Below are 19,443 nucleotides of genomic sequence, written 5' to 3' on the forward strand. Positions count from 1 at the left end.
TCTCTCTTTCTAGCTTCATGTGAAGCCAGCTGCTTCTCTTCCTTTGCTGTGGATCATCCTTTAGGTCTGTGAACGACCTCAGAGCCTCCTTCCTCACAGCCTTCATCTGCTGCTCCTTTTGCCTCCGAGCCTCTGCCCCCACCCCTACCCCCACCTCTTCTTCCCCCCGCCATAGTGTGTAATGAAATAAAATTAAGGAAAGTGTTACAGATAACGTAAGAAGCATCTGAGAACTCACCACCCAGCTCTATTTAATCTAAAATGCTGTCTTATTTGCTTCAGATTTTTGTCTTTCTTAAAAGAATAAAGTAGTACAGAATTAGCTGAAGACATCTCACCCCTGGACTCCTTCCTAATTCTAGCCTCTCTTCTTTCCCAGAAGTAATTTTTGAATTTGGTGCTTATCATCCCCCCCCCCCCGCCTTTTTTTACTTTCTTTACATGCGTTTGTATCCATCAACAATACTTAGTTTGCAGGTATTGTGGGAGGGTTTTATTGTGGGAAGATTCTGCAGCTCACCCAGTTCCTCAGCATGGTTTCTGAGAGGGATCCATACTGAAACAGGTGGTTCTGGCTGTCATTTCTACGAAGGCATAGTATTTCATTGGATACATATGTATAACTTGATTTATTCTCCTAATGATCAATTATGGTGCCATTATAAATACGGCTACAAAGAACATCTGAACACATCTGCTTGTACACATACTTGAGAGTTTCTCTAAGGTAAAACCTTAAAATCGGAATTTCTCAGTAATCTCTGCAACTTTTCTAGATAGTGCCGGATTGCTCTTCAAAGCGGTTGAACCGTTTCCACTCCCACCGCAGCGGGGCCGTTTCCCGAGCTCCTTCTTCTAATTACCGAGCTCGGTCAGGCCTCCAGGGGGCGCCGCGCAGCTCCCTGTAATTCGTGGCGCCGCGCCACAGCTGTTGGACTCCGTTTTTCTCGTCGCTGTTAACAGTTCGTGATCCGCTGGGCCAGCAGTCATTGCTGAAGATGGTATCCCAGTGACGCGTTTAGGGCAAGCTCCAGCCTCTGGGTCGCTGGGAGATGTGGTCTTAATCCTCCTCTCTTCCAAATCTTTTCTAAAATTTGAAAGCAGTACAAAACAAAAACTTCTCCGTCTTGAACTAAAACCAAACGAGAACCTAGGTTCCTAAAAGAAACACCTGTATGCTTAATATCCAAAATATACAATGCTAACATTTTAACCTATATGTTTGCTTTAGATGTTTTCTTTCTGTTTTTTTTTTTTTGGTTAGATGTTTTCTTTTTAAGAAACAGAACATTCTAGTTACACTTGGAATTCTTCTCCTATTCTTTCACCTTCCTGCCTTCTGGACAGTTAAGATCCTGAGTTTGGCGTGTATCCAAACCATAAATTTGCATAACATATGTATGTATCCATAAACAATGTATAGTATTATTTACTTTTTATATACACAAGTGGTATTCTGTACCTAATACTTCTACAGTTTTCTTTTCTATGCACACATTGTTTCTAAGATAAATCTATGCCGATTCCTGTATATCTAGCTCATTCAGTGTTTATCTGTTCTCCTAACAATGCATTTTTTATATTGTTTTCAGCTTTTGGGTATTTAAACAATGCTGCATGCACACTTCAGGAGGGTGACGATGTTTGGTTTTGTTCATGCTTCCTTTTGAGCCCCTACAAGTGTGCCTGGCACATGGAAGGTGCTCAATAAATTTGTATTGAGTTAATGAATAGCCTCATACATGTTTCTAGGTGACCCACATGCAGACTTTGCCTAGAATATACATATAAAAGTGAAGAGGCTGGATTTTCAGGTGAACTCGGCATGTTACTCTCCAAGGTTTATTATTCTCTGGGTTTCCAGCTGGCGAGTGCCAGCCAGGACAGCCCTGGGACCCAGGGTGGTCTGGCGTTTGTAGCAATCTCCATGCGTCTGAGGATCCTGCATGTTCCTGTGGTGGGATCTGTCTTTGGTGTCCCTGGCACTGCGACTCCTTGGCACACAACATGCCCTTTACTTACAAGAGAATATGCCATCTGGTCTGTTTGGCTCCTCCGTATTTGACAAATTGACCGCTATTGGGAGAAAAGAAGGTAAGTTCAAAGTTAAGCTGATAGGCATAAAGGGAGAGAGGGCTGGGGAGCAGGGTGCAACTGAGGTGGAAAGATGAACTCACAGGGTACCCCTTGGCTTTGGGACAGTAGGGAGAGAAATACCAGTTGCTGGGCTGAATGCAGCACCAGGGGTCACCTCCCCCGTGGGCCTTTGAATCAGGTTAATAGCTCAAGATGTGAATATACAAATAAAAGTGGATCCGCCAGTGGATCTGCCAGAGCAGTGGGTGTGCAGTAGCCAGTACCAGCTGCCATCAGAAAGGCCCACTTTTCTAGCATGTAGGATGACACATACTTGAGATCCTTTTCCATTTGGAAAGCATTAAAAAGGCATAACCTGCAAGCCCAGAGGGTGAGCACTCTGACTTAACAACCCTTTTACTTTCTTTTGCAAAGCATTAAAGTCATTAACTTCCAGCAAGCAGGGAAAGGTTCTTACTTAACTCTTCTCTTCTGAAAAGTCTTAAAAATCAGCTGCTGTGAGACCTTGTCTCTCATTGGTGGTGTTAAATCATAGAGCACCATATTGCTAAGTCGTGGGGCCATTCTGTCACTGTGTAACCTAAGAAGAACAGAACCTCGTGACGTGTCTTCTGCTCAGAAGCCGTGGTGACTTCACACTGTGGACCAGGTATGATCCTATCCCTTTGGTGTGAGGTTCTGCTGACCATTTACTGTCTTAGTCTAACCATGTGTTTCCTGCTGCCGGAGGAGGTTTTGCCTCATCTATGCCAAGTGACCCTACATCTTTCCCTCTCCCTCACTGTCACCCATTCATCTTGTCCATCTCTCTCTCTAAGCCCCCATGTTGGACTCACTACTTGATACATAACATTTGAATTTTTAATAACATCCAACATTTGTATATCCCTCTATGCTATCTGACCACACCCTCCACATCTCACTGAAGGTTCAACTTGGTGAATTTTACCAGACACACTCCTCTTATCTCTTTAATCACTAAGTGTTTATACATTGCATCTTTCCTAATTACAGCTAATCATCTTTGCAGGCACACTTAGGGGTGTACACATCATGTATCCCCCAGTAGATTATACATCCCCCTAAATTTATTATATTCTTCCCATTCCTGCATCTGTGTGCAGATACCCAGGTGGGTGGGGGCATGTCAATTAACCACTCACCACATGCTTATTGAGCACCTAGGTGCCAGGCATTATGTTGAATGGTATGGGGTTTGCGCATGGTCCTGAGACTCTTGTAGGAAAGAGAAATCAAACAACTGAGTGAATCATTATAGGTAAGCAAAGGGCCACAAAGTAGAACAGATGCTCTGGGAATATGTGTGAGTAAATGTGGGGGTGGTTGGATGCCATTTCCCAGGAAATGGTGTTAAACTGAGGCCCACAGTGGGGGTAGAAGTTGGGAGCTAGGCAGAGCTGGGGAACAAATCATCTCAGGCAAAGGGAATAGCATGTGCCCAGACTGTCATGCAGAGCACATAAAGCATCTGGTAACATGCAGAAAAAGGTTAATTCAGCTGGCGTGGGTTGCCCCAACCTTATACCTTCCAAAGGTCTTCAGGACGGCCTCTGGATCAGCTCTTGTAAAATGACCTCTGAACTCTTGGAATATCCTGCCTGAAAAGAGTACCTCTGTACACCTGAGACCTTGGGCTGGGCCAGAGAGTATATGCTAACACGGTGAATGCCTATTTTTATACCCTGAGGATTTTGGGGGCCTTCCGTATCAATTTGAGCAGCTAACGTCAGTTATGCATATATTGCCTATATGATACACAAATGACCCCCAATAAAAAACCTGGATACCATGGCCCGGGTGAACCACCTTGGCTGGCAATGTTTCTTATGTGTCGTCACACATTGCTGCTGGGAGAATGCAGTACTCCACTCAGAGGGCATCACTGGAAGCCCCTGCCTGGTTTCTCCTGGACTCTGTCCCATGTGCCTGTATTCTTTGCAGACTGCCATTTGTGTCCTTTCACTGCAGTAAAACATAATGGAGAGGATGACAGCTTTTCTGTCTCTAGCAAATCATCAAAAAGAGTGGTCTTGCATGTGTGCACGCTAAGTTGCTCAGTCGTGTCTGACTCTTTGTGACCCCTTGGACTGTAGCCCACCAGGCTCCTCTGTTGAGGGGACTCTCCAGGCAAGAATACTGGAGTGGGTTACCATGCCCTCCTCGAGAGGATCTTCCCAACCCAGGGACCAAACCAGAGTCTCTTATGTCTCCTGCACCGGCAGGTGGGTTCTTCACACCAAGGAAGCCCGAGAGTGGTCTTAGGAACCCCCCCAAAATACAGGTAGAACAGAGAGAACAAGGGCTTTGGGGGAGGGGAATGATAGAGGTAAGGAAGGAGATGGAGAAAGGGACTGGATTTTTCAGGGCCTTCTAGGTCAAGCTCAAGGTCAAGAATGACATGGTTCTGCCTGTGGGATTGATTCCAGTGTGGTTACTTTATTTCTGTTCTGTGGCCCTAGGTTGCATCCAGCCCTAGATATTGCCAAATGTACCTACAGAAAACATGTCAACTAGTGAATTTGCCTGGGGTGGGGTCGGGGGGCCCCAAGGGCACATAAAACCTATTGGAGACAAGCAGTGTCACCTGTCCGGATGGCTGCACCCATTATTTCTCACATGGCCCACCTTGGGTTTGAAGTAGAGTCACTGCTCAATATATATTGGTAAAGAAGAAACAGTGGTGCATTTATTATAAAAGCTTGTGGGGGGGGAATCCCAGAACTGTTTTCTGTACTGAATCCCACATAATGAAAACTCAGAGGTGACATCACCAATCTGTTTCATGATCACATATCCATGGTGACAGAATAAGTAAAGGGAAAAAATAGGGTGAGGGAGTGGTTGAAGCGATTTAAGCAATTTGTTGGCACAAAGGACTCAGTTATCAAGGTTGCAAGTAAGTCATCAACTTCAGGCGTGGACGTGTACCAAAGTGTTTCTTAAATTTCTGCTTGCTTGGACAAGCATGCTGCCTTCTCAAGAGTATGCCTGGAATCCATAATAGCCAGAGAAAAATGTTAAAGTAATGGAAGAAGTGCTTATGTAACGCATTTCTAAATCAACAAGGGACTATATTTTTGATGGTGCCGGAGGCTTGAGGCAGAAGCCTGTTAGAGGTGATGCCTGTGCTGGCGGCCCAACACTCCCAAGTCAGAACCATGCTGCAGAGGCCTGGGGCAGCAATGGGGGTTGGGGGGGGCATGTGATCTCAGAGCCCCACCGATGGCCCCATGAGCCAAGTGCCTCGGTTCTGGGGAACACAGGATACTGTTATGTAATTTGTAATTACAGCAAAGTCTCTTCTTCCTGATAGGGAAGGCAGTTTATATTAGACAAACCCAAGTTTGAACCTTGTTCTAGCTATGTGACTTTGGGTGTGTTACTTAAACTCCTGGGCCTCAGTTTACTCATCTGTGCATTGGTCATTATAAGAAAACCTTGTCCATATGGTTGTTTTGAAGACTGGATAAGATAAAGCCTATAAAGCAATTTTCACAGCTCCTCGCATGCATCAAGGGCTCAAATAACAACACAACCAGAAAGGATGTTAAGGTTTTTAACAAATCCTCAGATATAAGAAGACATTTTCGAGGGCTTGATGCCAGTCACATATGCCTCAAGATTGTCATGATGGGTGAGGACATCCCCATGCTCTGAGTTAGACAACAGTGGATATGACAGAAGTGCCCTAAGGAATCAGCTTTCCTATTTTGGCCTTTGATGCTTGGGCTGCATTTTAAACAGCAGCCTGTAACTCAGGTGCTGTTGGCTTCAGTGTCAGATACAAGGTTGTTCTTTGGCTTCCTAAGAGGATGAAGAGAGTGGACATTGGAGGCTGTGCTAAGATGGCCCCCAAGGTCAAGTTCTGATCATGGAGATAGATCCCTGTGTGACTGGAACCAGGGGGAGGTCTTGGCAGGTGTGATGTCTGGTGGAAGGAGCATGAGTCTGGAGTTACCACTGGGGTTTGATCCCGGCTCCTTTTCTACAAGTGTGCGAAGCTCCTTTAATGGAAGTACGAGGTGTTGGGCAAGTTAGTGGTCTCTAAATCTCAGTTCCTTCATCTGTTCAAAGGGGAAAATACCTTGCGTGCAGAGTGACTATAAGGATAAACTGGTAACAGTGGAATGTAAAATACCTGCTATATGGTAGGTGCTTCATAAATGATGACATAAGCAAGCACAGTCACAGCAAAGCGTGAAATGCATTAGCGGTAACTGATACTGTTTTGTGACAAAGCAATCCTGTGAGACCAGATTAGTTTCTTTTTTTAGAAAGAATGGCAAGCTACAGACAGCAGGTTTGATGTGAAGATTGGCAGTTCATTCTGGGAAATGGCTTATGGTTTGGATCAAATCTCTGCCCTGGGAAAACCTGATCTAGGGGATCATGAGGGGCAGGTGGAGAGGGTGCGCATGAGGACCAGATTTCTTAGCCAGTGATGAGCTGTCCTACGGGATGTTATGAATGGCTGTAAGGGTGATGACGAAGCACAGCTCCAAGGGAAGAGAGGATAGCTGCAGTGAATACACAGGATGTAAGCCTATCTCTGCAGTGGGAGGTCATGGAACTTGCAGCCCAGAGAGCAAGCAGACCCCAGTCCAGGTGTGCTGCAGGTGAAGTAAAGGTGGGAGAACCAGGCTAGGGAGGAAAGGGCTCAGAGAAGGGCTCCTTCTGTCCTGACTCCAGCTGCTTCTGCATCAGAACAATTTCCTGGGAGAGGAACCCAAGAGGCGAAGAGAAACCCAAGTGATACAGGGGCAAGTTTTCCACATAGAAAAGCTTCCATTTAGCAGGGAACTCAGATCATCTGCCAGAGAATAAATACGAGTGAAACTTTAAAAACATGAGGGTGGAAGCCAACATTAAAGCTACGCCCACCAGCAACTCATTGAGAATAAAGCCCTCTTGAGTGTAGAAAGTTAATAGTGTCTATCACCCTCTTGGAAACCTAGCCTGGGAAGATGGGAGGAACTGGGGAGGGGTGCCAAACATTGCTTGCAAAAGTAATGGTGTGTAGTGGTGTCTGACTGGCCCTTTCTCCCCTATCAAGATGTGTGAATCTACAGGAGAAACCCCCATGCATGTCCCCACCTCTGCTCCCATAGGAAGTGAAAGCCTGTGCCTGCTGCTTGTCAGTCTGATGCAGTGGTTCTCAACTGCGCCAGTTCTGTCCTCCCAGGGGGCATTTGGTAATGTCTGAGGACATTTTCTGTTGTCACATTTTTTGTGGAGGTGGGGGTGGGGTGGGGATGCTACTGGCATCTAATAGGTAAATGTCAGGAAAGGAAAGTGAAGTCGCTCAGTCGTGTCCAACTCTTTGCCACCCGATGGAGTGTAGCATACCAGGCTCCTTCGTCCATGGGATTTTCCAGGCAAGGGTACTGGAGTGGGTTGCCATTTCCTTCTCCAGAGGATCTTCCCAACCCAGGGATTGAAGCCGGGTCCCCCATATTGGAGGCATAGGCTTTACTGTCTGAGCTAGGGTAAATGGCAGGGGTCTTCCTAATTATCTCACAGAACACAGAGCACAGCAAAGAGCTACCCAGCCCCAAGTGTCAGCAGTGATGGAGTTGAGCAAGCCTGGTCTGATCGACACGGAGATTATGTCGAAGGAGGTGGCTTGTTCCTCTCACCTGTTATCGCACTGTGGGGGAGGATGGGGAAGGGTCACGGCTAGCCTGCAGTCCCTCACTGGTGGCCATATACAGAAGAGGGGGTGGTGGGAAGGCAAAAAACTGGGGGTGGGGTGGGAATAAGCCCAAAGGGAGACTCAGGCTCACCTCCCAAGGTAGACAGAGGGAGAAGGGCAGAGTTTTTCATCTCAAGTCAACCCTTACTTATTTAAAAACTGATTTCCTTAAGCACATAATTATATGTTTATTTCCCTGTGGAACTCTTGAGGCAGAGGAGACCTGCTTAAATTATGGGGATGGAGGCTGCACACAGGGCTTTAATGGGGTTAGAAAAATTTTCTCTCCTTTGAAGGAGGCTTGGGAGGAAGGGAAGGGCAGATTCTTTTCTTGCAGTGCAGAGGATCTGGGGGGATGGGGTAAGATAGGAACGGAGGGGCAGAAAGAATGAACAGTGGTGTGTGACCCCCATTGGTTGGAACTCCGGAGTGCAGCTTCAAGCCTCCTTGCTTTCCTCCAGTCCCGGTAATCGGAGGGAACAGATCCGGAAAGTAGGCTGTTCATACCATTCTTTCCCCACCACCTTCATGTACACACACACACTCAATATACCCCTTGGGAAGAGGCTCTGGTTTGCATCAGGGAATAGAACGGGCCGTGCTGTTGGGGGAAGGCAGGGAAGAGGAGACTTTGATGGCAGGAGGGTAAGGGCTTCAGTGCTTCTTGTCATCTATTTCTCACTCCTCTGTTTTGGCCTGAATGCTTGGGATTGTGGGTTCTTCTCTTTGACAGATGCCCTCACCTGAGTAAGCTGGGTGGGGGCCAAGGGAACAGAATAAAGAAACTGATTACCTAGATTTGACACACAGAGGAAAAGGCGGGGAGTGGGGGGAGGGGGGATATGGCTAGGGCACTTTACAGCTTTTCTCTCACTCCTAGGTTGGCAAGACTCTGGCAAATATTCCTTTTGCCTAAGAGTTGGATTGATGCTTTTGAACTGTGGTGTTGGAGAAGACTCTTGAGAGTCCCTTGGACAGCAAGGAGATCAAACCAGTCCATTTTAAAGGAAATCAGTCCTGAATATTCATTGGAAGGACTGATGCTGAAACTGAAACTCCAATATTTTGGCCACCTAATGCGAAGAACTGACTCATTAGAAAAGACCCTGATGCTGGGAAAGATTGAAGGCAGGAGGAGAAGGGGACGATAGAGGATGAGATGGTTGGATAGCATCACCAACTCAATGGACATGACTTTGAGTAAGCTCTGGGAGTTGGTGATGGACAGGGAGGCTTGGCATGCTGCAGCCCATGGGGTCGCAAAGAGTCGGACATGACTGAGCGACTGAACTAAAGTGGCGAATATTCCTTTTGTCTAAGAGTTGGAGGGCAGAGTTGAGTGGGCAGCAGTGGAAGGAAGATGCAGTGAGGAGTGGGTGGCCTGGGGCTAGTGGTGGCTAGGCTACAAAGAATGGGTTCTATGGAGGAACCCTCTCCTCCTCTATGTCCCACTGGATGGAATGTGTGTCTGTCATAATAACCTGTTCTCTGTGGTTGGACTCTGTTGAACCCACCTCCTCTAGGAGGCTGTGAATTACGTGTTCTACAGCTGGAGAGTCCCAGCTTCTAACAAAGCCTGGTCCACAGGCACTGAGTACACATTTTATGATGAATCCCTACCTGATCTAGCCTGGTCAGCCTGGTCTGCCATCCCAGAGGAGAAGACAGAAACTCAGGCCTGAGTTAAAGCAAAAAGTGTTCACCTGCCTAGTCTATCCCACTCATCTCGAGAAGCTTCAGGTGTGGTGGTGGTGGTGCTGGCAGGATGGGATTCAATGGGGGAAGTGAAGGTAACATCTCAGAAACATGGCCAAAGTTCATAGCTCTGAATGTCTTCATTTAATCATCTTATATCCTCTGCCCAGAGAGGCTGGGTTCTGTCACTCCTCAGCCTCAGATTGTGGGGCAGCATAATGGGTTGGAGGTCACAGGTGAGCCGAGCAGCCTAAGGCTGGGGAGAGGCGCCCAGACCCAGGGAGACAGAGATGGTGATTCTTTGTGAACACAGCATCCAGGCCTTCTCCATCTTAAGAGGGCTAAAGGGGTAACACACATGGGGCATGTGGGCAGGACTGAAGGGATGTGTCCACAGGTACCCTCCTGGCCTGCCAGCATCAGAGACTCTGGGTTGCCAGGGACTGGTTTCCTTTTCACCGACCAATTCCACAGAAGACACATCAGATATTTTCAGAGGGCAGATACAGAAGAGTTTCAGCAACTGTAAAAGGCTGAATATGCCTGCTATAGTCCTGGCCCACACTTCTACTTTCCAGAAGTGTGATCTTGGAGCTTTCTGAGCCTTGGCCACCTCATCCAAAGAACAGGGATGGTTTCTGCTTTTCCTTTGTGCTGTGCTGTGCTGTGCTTAGTCACTCAGTTGTGTCTGACTCTTTGTGACACCATGGACTGTAGCCCTCCAGGCTCTTCTGTCCATGGGGATTCTCCAGGCAAGAATACCGGAGTAGGTTGCCATGCCCTCCCCAGGGCATCTTCCCAAACCAGGTATTGAACCCAGGTCTCCCACATTGCAGGCAGATTCTTTACCAGCTGAGCTACCAGGGAAGCCAGCTTTTTATTTATTACAGGGCTACTGAGAGGCTCAAAAAAGTTGATGTGTGGGGGCATTCTGTAAACTGTAAAGTGCTATGCAATGCGAGCTGTTCTTTAAGTTATTTATTCAAGGCAGCAGCAGAGGGACCCTCCCCACATCAGTGCAGCTCCAGCCATTCCTCCTACCAGGACCTGCCTGCAGGGAAGGGCTCCTTCAGTCTCTTGAGCCAGCTCGGTACTGGAGAGCTTAGCACTCTTAGTCCATTTCTGCGTCTCTAGCCCCATCTGATGCACAGATCAGGGCTGCGGGGCCTGGCAGAAGGGTACGGAGGCCCCTTATTTCGTTCGTTGGTAGAACTGGAAGACCGCCTTCTCTTGCTCATAGGTCTCGATGGAGCCAGGTCGAAGGCGCCGGATCTCAGCGATGGCGTCTCCGGCAGCCAGGCTCCGCTCCTTCACCAGGTAACAGGCCAGCATGGTGCCAGTGCGGCCAAAGCCCAGGGCACAGTGCACTGCCACCGCCTGCGAAGGGGGAACTGGGTAGGGTGGAGCTCGACACCCTCCCAACACTCTCCCACCCCTCATTTGTGAAATACAACCAAGTTGTAAAGATGTAGGGCATTGAAGAGTGAAAATATCTGGTTAAGAATTTATTTTATATTGCTTATATGTTGAAAGAACATTTTGGACTTACTGGGTTAAATTATACCATCAAGACGAATTTCTCCTGCTGCTTGTTTATCTTTTTAAAAGAGGCTCCATCACATTTGGATAGAACCTTGCTCTGGAGTCTGCTCAATAGCCCTTGACTTCAGCCCCCATCTCTCCTTTTCTTTCCAGAGAAAGTCTATCCACTCTTTTCTCCTTCTCAACTCATGTTAGCTGGTTCTTTGTTGCCTCTCCTCAAACCCAATTCTCCCGCTGGGCCCTCTTTGTACTCCTCCCTCTTACCGCTTTAGCTTTCTATACTGGTGTACTGGTTACAATGGTCTTCTGGCCCCACCATCTTCCTCCAATCTTTCTCCTGGAATCCAGTTAAAATTAATCCTGGCCCTGACGTCCGCAGCTCCGAGTGTCCCTGCTGACCCCTCCCAAGCCCCTCCGCTCCCCGCGCTGACCCCGCCCGCTGACCTCTCCCCTGGCGTTGGCCTCGTCGACGATCTTCACGAAGCGGTCGATCTGCTCCGGGCCCGGCGGGCAGAAATCTGGGATGCGCAGTCGGTGCAGGGTGAGGCCCGGGCAGCTGTCGCTGTGCGGGGGCCCGCGCTCCGTCAGTGACACCAGATGCCGTACACCTTGGTCCAGCAGGAACTGGTAGTGGGCGGGGAGCCGGGGCAGCGCCAGCCCCGCCAGCCGGCTGGGCAGCACCCACGAGAAATTGGGGGGCTGCACGCCCATGGCTGAAAGAGGGCACAGGACAGCAAGTCACCGGGGCGGGGGTCCCGCTCCGCCCGCCCGCCCTCAGGCCGGGTGACCCTCCACCTACCAGGCAGTGGCGCCGCCTGGGACCACGTGGTCTCTGGGACAGATCCTGGGCGACGTCCTGCTCCGCCGCGGCGGATTGGCCAAGCCGCCTGAGGGGCGGGGCTAGAATGCAGAACTCCTGGCTCTGAGGGACCGCGAGGAGCTCTCCGGCCCGGCCCCAAGCAGGACACTCGTTGATTGGTTGGATTGTCAGTAATGGGCGGGATTACTGCAGCGGTGCGCACGGAGATTGGTGGACCGCAGAAACAGTCAAGAAAGAAAACCTAGAAGGAATTCAGAATTGTTTTCTGTGGATGAAGCAACCCCGGGTCGAGCTCTGCTGCTCCCTGGCGGTCGGTGGGAGCTATTGCGCCACTGGCCATCTGCCCCTGCTGCCCAAGAGCCTGGCCATGTCATAACTTTCATCCCAGTGAATGCCCAAGAGTTTAAGAGATGGTAAATCTACATCATCCTTAAGGGAGGAATCTCCTCTACAGTGACTCTGACAAGTCATTATCAGTGACTTTTGGAACTTGTCCAGTAAGGGAGAATCACTGTTGTACAGGGGACTCTTCTCATTTTTCCGCTGCTGGAATTATTAAAAACACACAACCGTGTTGCTGCCAACTGGTGCCCTGAAATCTTACCCGGGATAGTAATTATATAATAACAACAACAAAGACAACAACTTAAAAGGATTAGCAAATTGAACATTTACTGTGTCAGGTATTATCCTAAGTACTGTACATATATTAACTGATTTAATTGCCACAATAATCTTATGAGGTAGGTAATCTAATTAATTCTGTTTTACAGATGAGAACACTAAAGCTCTGGAGAGGTTCAGGAACTTGACCAAGAGCTAACTGAGGGCAGGGGATTTGAAGCCCAGCACTCTTGCTCCAGAATCTTTAACAAAACAGTATTGTATTCTAAAGTTAAACAGAAGGTTACTGCCTCTTTACATAACCATCCTCATGCCCCTCAGCTGGGTTAAACAGTTGCAGGATTTCTTTATTTTATTTATTTATTTTAAACAGTTGCAGGATTTCTTTATTTAATTTAATTTATTTATTTTAAACAGTTGCAGGATTTCTTAATTTCTCTTCACGTTTCCTAAGTTCCAGGTTCTGTGAGTCACACTTCCCTGGAGAGGCTAGAGTTTATGTGTGTCATTCAAAGAAGGTGGGGAAGTAGATTTGAACACAGTGTCTTAACTGTGATCTGAATGTTTCATATCCTCATTTGAACAATGTGCTTCTAGTAATCAGACTAATTGTAATTATGAATTTGCCTATGTACCAGGCCCTGTGCCAGGTGCTTTCTGGAAGAGCTGCACGGGGAAGGTATTTTTATATCCCTTCTGCACATGAGGCTTAAAGAAGTTGGTTAATTTAGCTAAGCACACACAGCTAGTAAGTAGCTGGGCTGGTTGAGCCAAGGTCTGTCTCATTCCAAGCCCAGGGTACTGGGAAGACATACGCCCCTCCCTGTCCCTATCTACCCCTGACCACACACTTGGTTCCAGCAAAATGAAAAGGAATTTTTCTTCCTCCAAAGATCAAAGCCTGCTCTGACCCTGTGGAAAGTGCACTTAACCATTTATCCTGGCAACTGAAGCATTGCCTCCACCTACTCTCCTCAGGTTCCAGGAGCTTCCAGATCTACCCTTTCCCTTTCTTCTGAACAATCACAGCCCTGATTAAGTCCTTCCTGTCTGCACTCCCATTTTGTACACAGCTCGCCATGGCTCTTTCTAGCCCATCCCAGTGGATGCCTACTATCCTCTCGGCTACCCGTTATCCCTTCTCCCCTCCCAGCAACTTCAGTCAGCCCCTTGCTCAGCATTTCTGATTGCACTTCCTCAGTGACAAGAGGCACTTGCTCCTTTCAGATTGAACTTTTCTTAGTTCCTTTTCCTTGCTGTCCTTTCTTCGCTCCCTCACTCATTAGGGAAAAATTTTCCACATCTCTCCCCACCTCCTTATGCCTATTCCTTGCCTTCTTGAGATCCAGGGCAAAGCTCATCTTTTCCAGAAAGAAGACATTTCTAGGGGAGACAGATTCCTATGGGGTCTCTGCCGGGGTTGAAGTGCATCCATCAACCCATTTTGGGCTTCCGTAGGAATTCCTCCTCCATCTCTGCTGCTCTGCCTCTGCCTTTTAACAGACCCTGCGTGAAAGGGGTCTCTGCCTTGGTCTATGTCCCATTGTCAAGAATACTATTTAATTTTCTATCTTGGGCCCGGGGCCTCACACTGAAAGAAAAACTACTTTTTGGTGGTTTCCTGGCTAGGATTCCGCAACTAAAACAATGTCAGCTTCCCACACGTAGGCCCCAGCCCCAGGCAATACTGAACTTCTTTTCTTTACTCTTCTGTTAAGTGTTACCTGACCTCCAGGAAAATTTAATCTCTATCTCCATCTCATTTTATATAAATATGTACTCCTGGTAGAGCAATTAGTTTATTGAATTGGGGTTATCTGTTTGTATCATTCCATCTTTGAATCTCATACATCTAATATAGAGCCTGATACACAGTGTTCAAAAATGTTAAATAATGAATGAAAAAATCAGTATACTGTATATGTAAGACTGTGAAAGTACATTTCTGGGAGTGTAGGCAAGTCTTCAGGACTATGTGACAATGGATGTTTGTGTCTTTTTTTTTCCACCAGCAAAATGAGTTTATTCAGGAATAGTAAAGAGTTGCAATTTGAGACAAGCAGACTATGGCAAGGGCTTCCCCAGAGGCTCAGCATTAACGAATCTGTCTGCAGTGCAAGACAAGAGTGCAGTGGAGACAAGAGTTTGATCCCTGGGTTGGGATGATTCCCTGGAGAAGGAAATGGCAACCTACTCCTATACTCTTGCTTGGGAAATTCCATGGACAGAGAAGCCTGGTGGGCTGTGGTCCATGGGGTCGCAAAGGGTCGAACATGACTTAGCGACTAAACAACAACAACAACAAAATTCTGACAAACCATAGGCTAGTCCAGGAAACAGAGGAGAGGGGCTTGCTTTTATAGAGGAAAGGAGAAAAATGAGGAGGGCAGTGATGGTTCTTCATTGGCTGCAACTGGTGGGCAACTTGTTGATGGGCCAGAAGGAAATCTTTCTTCCTGCTGGGGTGTTTGTGAGCCTTTTTAATTGCATGAGTTTGAGGACTATTTAGGTGCTGTTTGGCACCTTCTTGAAATATGCTTTTTACATGTCTGTGCTTTTAAGAGAAGAATGACTGTGTCAATATGATCCTGTCTAAGTCTAATTACTGTTTTGTAAAAAGGGATGAATAAGCCTTGCTCTTTGCAGAGCTCTGCTCCTGTTGTGTGCATGTGTTTGATCATGTGTATATGTGAGTGTGTTGATGGGACATTTTCCTGGAGAACAATCTGTTGACACTGATAGTAGGCTGAATAATAAGCTTAATTTCCCTGACTTCAAGGAATTTACAATATACTGGGGGGAGATTTAGTAATTGTTCTCAAAACATATAATAAAGTATTGAATTACTCATCAAAGACAATCAGATCATATATATTGAAAAGTTAATTGTGCGGTAAAAATAACAAGCACAAAAGAAGTCAGTAGGGGAAAGGTAAGCTTGGATTGGAAGCACCAGCACAGTCTTAGGAGGACAGGGCCTTCCTTCCGTTTTGTTCACTGTCTGTTGTGAAATGCTGGAAATAACATTCTTTGAAAGTCCAACATAATGGTTTTAGGGCTCTCTACCTCCCACTCAGTGATAAGAATGTTTTGACCTTGTCCTCTTTGATGGTGAAGCCTCAGTTCCCTGAGGGCTTGATACCAGCGGCAATTGGAGCTGAAGCCAGAGTCAGAGAATTCCTTCCTCCAAGTCAGTCCCTGTGTCTTACCAAGGCAGAGAATTGCTTGGATTTGTGTTCCTATGGCCCTTGAAGTGCAGCCAGAGCTCCTAGTATCTTAAATGTTCTGATCTCCTTTTGTCTTAACACAGTTCAGACGTGGGACCCTGTGATGTGGAAACTGAGTTTAAGAAGGGATGGTGTGGTAGCCAGCCTTAAAGATGCTCCCCCTGCAGGGAACCATCTCCTGTCTTGTGTAATCCTCTCCCACATTGTTAGGGCTGGTTTGTGTCATCAACAGGACTTTGTGGAAATGATGGTATGTGACTTCTTGAATGGAAGAGAGAAGGCAAACTTAAGTGGAAGTTTGCAGTGACTGAAAATCGCTCATTCGTGACTGACTGTTTGTGACCCTGTGGACTGTAGCCCACCAGTCTCTTCTGTCCATGGAATTCTCCAGGCAAGAATACTACAGTGGGTAGCCATTCCTTTCTTGAGGGTATCTTCCCCACCCAGGGATGGAACACTCGTCTCCTGCATTGTAGGCAGATCTTTACTATCAGAGCCACCAGGGAAGCCCTTTATGACTTTACCTACCTATGTGACTTCTTAGGTAAAGTCATAAAAGACAGTATGGTTTTGACTTGCTCTTTTGTGGGAGAAGCCAGCTGCTGTGTTGTGAGGACATGCAAGGAGTGTCATGAGAGATCTGTGTGGGAGGCTTCATATCAACCTCATGGGAGGGGACTGGCTATTTTGGAAGTGGACCTTCTGGCTCCACCAAGACTTTACACTACCTGCCCAACATCTTGACAACAGCCTCACGGATCCCTGAGCCAGAATCACCCAGCTAAGCCTCCCTTGAATTTCTCATGCATAGAAACTCTGAGATAATAAATACTTACTATTTTAAGCCATTAAATTTTGGGATAATTTCTTATGGAGCAATAGGAAACCGGTACAGATGGGAATATTCAAGTAAAAGGAAAGAAGAGAAATAATTTTTCTTTCCTACCATGCATAATAGCATGTGGGATCTTAGTTCCCAGACCAGGGATCTAACCCATGCCCTCTCTACCACCCCCTCCCCCAGCAGTAGAAGCACAGAATCTTAACCACTGGATCATCAAGGAAGTCCTGAGAAATAATTGCTAATAAACTTAAGAAGTGAAATAAAATCAAGTTTATTCTTCAAAGAAACAGTTATACTCTAAGCAACTGCAGTCTAAGTGTGTGTATGTGTGTGTGTGTGTGTGCTTGGGGGATGGATTGTTGTGACAGGTCCATGCAAATTTTCTACATTTGGAGAACTGTGCAGTATGCCGGAACCAAATAGAATAGTTTGGGTGTGAGTTTTGTAAATATGGTATTGGAGGTATGTGGGTTTTATGTGGTGTTCATATAGTTATGGATAATATACAAATTATTTAATGACTGGCCATGGCACAGGAAACAAGCAGTTGGAATGGACTCTCTATCAACCATCACCATTGCCTGTAAATGAATGGTGATGCTATCCTGCCGTCAATTGGGTACACATCGGTGTTGAGTGTACAGGCTCTGACGTGATCTGGGGTGTGGCCAGATTACCTTGGACATTTTAATATAGGTCTTTCCACAAGATGGCACTGATAGCTTTTCCCTGTTTCTCTCTCTCTCTCTCTCCTTCTCCCTCTCTGTTTTTTGTATTTTGATTTGTATACTGTTACAGAACATACCGTGACAGATAGCTCACAACTTACTAGTTGATTTCATATACTTTCTGACAATTCTATCACCTTCATGGCACTTAAAATTCTGTTTTTCCTTTAGACCATTCCAGGAACACACTTGAGACCATGTTGGGATATTAGGGGGAGGTCTTATACTGGAAGCTATGATTAGATGGGGTTAGAGATAGAGAGGGAACTGGGGACCGGGCTTTAGTTTTTGCAAAGCTGCTCAGTACAGTCAAATGAGAGCAGAATCAAAGAAGAGGGAGCACTCAGTAAGAGACACCTTTGAGATGAACAGTTTTGGTGAACTATCTTACTTCTAGGATTCATGCTCTATAAACTGCTTTCCCTTGGATCCAGAGGGAAGATATTACTGAAAATCTTGGCATTGCACTTTTCACAGCATAAGTGTAAAAATCAGAAAGAACCTCAGAGATCTTCTGGTTTAACCTCACTATTTCTAGGTGAGGAAACTCAGCTCATCGAGTCACTCAGTTGGTTTAGACTAGGACTCAATCCCCTATAACTAAGAAGTAGAAACTAAGCCAATAAAAACTGGGCAGGGGACTTGGACACTTCTTAAAAGATTATATATAGGAAAGGGCAATACTTACCTGAAAAGGGGCTCTACATCAGTAGTCATCAGAGAAGTGCAAATTATAACCACAGTAATATACCTACTAGAATGGCTAAGATTAAAATGACTGATAATGCCAAATATTGGCAAAGATAAGGGACTGTTGGAACTCTCATACACTGGTGGTAGAAGTGTAAAATTGTACAACTGTTTTGGAAAACTTTTCGACAGTTGCTTATAAAGTTAAATATACACCTCCCTATGATCCAGTAATTCTGTTCCTAAGAATTACTCAAGAGAACAAAATCATTTGTCTACTAAAACACTTGTAGAAGAATATTCTTAGAATCTTTATTCATAATAACCAAAAAATGTCAGGAAAACCAATATTCACCAACAGGAAAGCATCTATAAACAAACTGTGATATATATCCATAAAATAGAATATCATTTAGCAGTAAATAACTACTGGAAATAAGGAAATAACTACTGATAAAAGTAACAAGTAACAAGATTAAAGTAACACTGGATGAATCTCAAAAACATTAAGCTGAGCAACAGAAGTCAGACACAACAGAACGTAAGTATGATCTTCTGTGTGTGAAGTTCAAGGCCTGGCAAAGTAAATCTGTGGTGATAGAAATCAGGATAATGGTTGCCTCTGTATGGGAAGGACAATAAACTGGAAAGGGAATAAGAAAATTTTCAGCAGTGATGGAATGATTATCTTTTTTTAAAAAAATGAAATACAGTTGATTTACTATGTTTCAGGTGTACAGCAAATGATGCAGATATATATATATATATATATATGAAATATATATATTTTCAGTTATATGTATGTACTTATATATATGGGCTTCCCTGGTGGCTCAGACAGCAAAGAATCTGCCCGCAATGCGGGAAACCCGGGTTTGTTCCCTGGGTCAGGAAGATCCCCTGGAGAAGGAAATGGCAACCCACTCCGGTATCCTTGTCTGGAAAATCCCATGGGCAGAGAAGCCTGGTGAGCTACAGCCCATGGGGTCGCAAAGAGTCACATGACTGACAGACTAACATGCACACATACACAGGTGAATATAAATATATATATATGTATATGAAATCCTCATACTATCAAGCATCACAGGGTTGCTAAACTGTGTGACCTGGCCCAAATTACTTTAAGTCTCCATTTCAGATGTCTGTAATGATATAGATTATTAAGGATTATTGATAGGGTCAAATAAGGTAGAAATATGTAAATACCTGGCAAAATGCTGGCACACAAGTGATGTTCACAGGTGGAAGTTGCTGCTGCCATCACCATCATTATAACATGATTTAGAGACCGATGGGAATATCTCTAATGTCTCTAATGTGAAGTGTGGTCATAGGATGCTGTGGTTAGTGGAATTCTAAGATGGCCCCAAATGACCTATACACTTGGATGAGGGGATATCACTCCCATGGTTATGTCACAAAGCATGGCAAAAGGGGGCCACTCAGCAAGGTGGCTCTGG

At 45.9% G+C, this 19,443-nt stretch overlaps 1 protein-coding gene and 1 long non-coding RNA gene across 4 annotated transcripts in view; one reads left to right on the forward strand and one right to left on the reverse strand.

The window, feature by feature from the left end:
- Positions 1-1,807: 1,807 nt before the first annotated feature.
- Positions 1,808-19,355, reverse strand: DUSP23 (dual specificity phosphatase 23). Of its 3 annotated transcripts, none has more exons than XM_081488023.1 (4): positions 19,190-19,355; positions 11,847-12,108; positions 11,492-11,760; positions 1,808-2,076 (listed from the first exon to the last, which is right to left on the reverse strand). In XM_081488023.1, exons 3-4 carry the CDS (start codon positions 11,756-11,758, stop codon positions 1,846-1,848), a joined length of 498 nt encoding a protein of 165 aa, XP_081344149.1. In that variant the 5' UTR covers positions 11,759-11,760; positions 11,847-12,108; positions 19,190-19,355; the 3' UTR covers positions 1,808-1,845. The 3 variants fall into 3 exon arrangements, with proteins under 3 accessions (XP_081344149.1, XP_081344152.1, XP_081344150.1); XM_081488026.1 differs by lacking the exon at positions 1,808-2,076 and adding an exon at positions 10,469-10,882; XM_081488024.1 differs by lacking the exon at positions 1,808-2,076 and adding an exon at positions 10,469-10,882 and having other exon boundaries at positions 11,492-12,108.
- The window catches only part of LOC145505573 (uncharacterized), a 39,871-nt gene continuing 29,729 nt past the window's right edge, over positions 9,302-19,443 (forward strand). Inside the window, exon 1 of the long non-coding RNA XR_014053119.1 lies at positions 9,302-9,600. This is a non-coding gene — a long non-coding RNA (uncharacterized LOC145505573). The remainder of the gene's footprint in view (positions 9,601-19,443) is intronic.

The sequence above is a fragment of the Giraffa tippelskirchi genome, chromosome 5 (assembly GCF_054371585.1).
Source record: "Giraffa tippelskirchi isolate mGirTip1 chromosome 5, T2T-mGirTip1v1.2.pri, whole genome shotgun sequence".
Lineage (NCBI taxonomy): Eukaryota > Metazoa > Chordata > Mammalia > Artiodactyla > Giraffidae > Giraffa > Giraffa tippelskirchi.

Coding starts and splice junctions, on each gene's coding strand:
- DUSP23 (XM_081488023.1), bottom strand. CDS start 11,758: ATGGGCGTGCAGCCCCCCAATTTCTCGTGGGTGCTGCCCAGCCGGCTG. Junction 2,077..11,491: donor AGGCCAACGCCAGGGGAGAG/GTCAGCGGGCGG, acceptor TTCTCCCAATAG/CGGTCAATTTGTCAAATACG.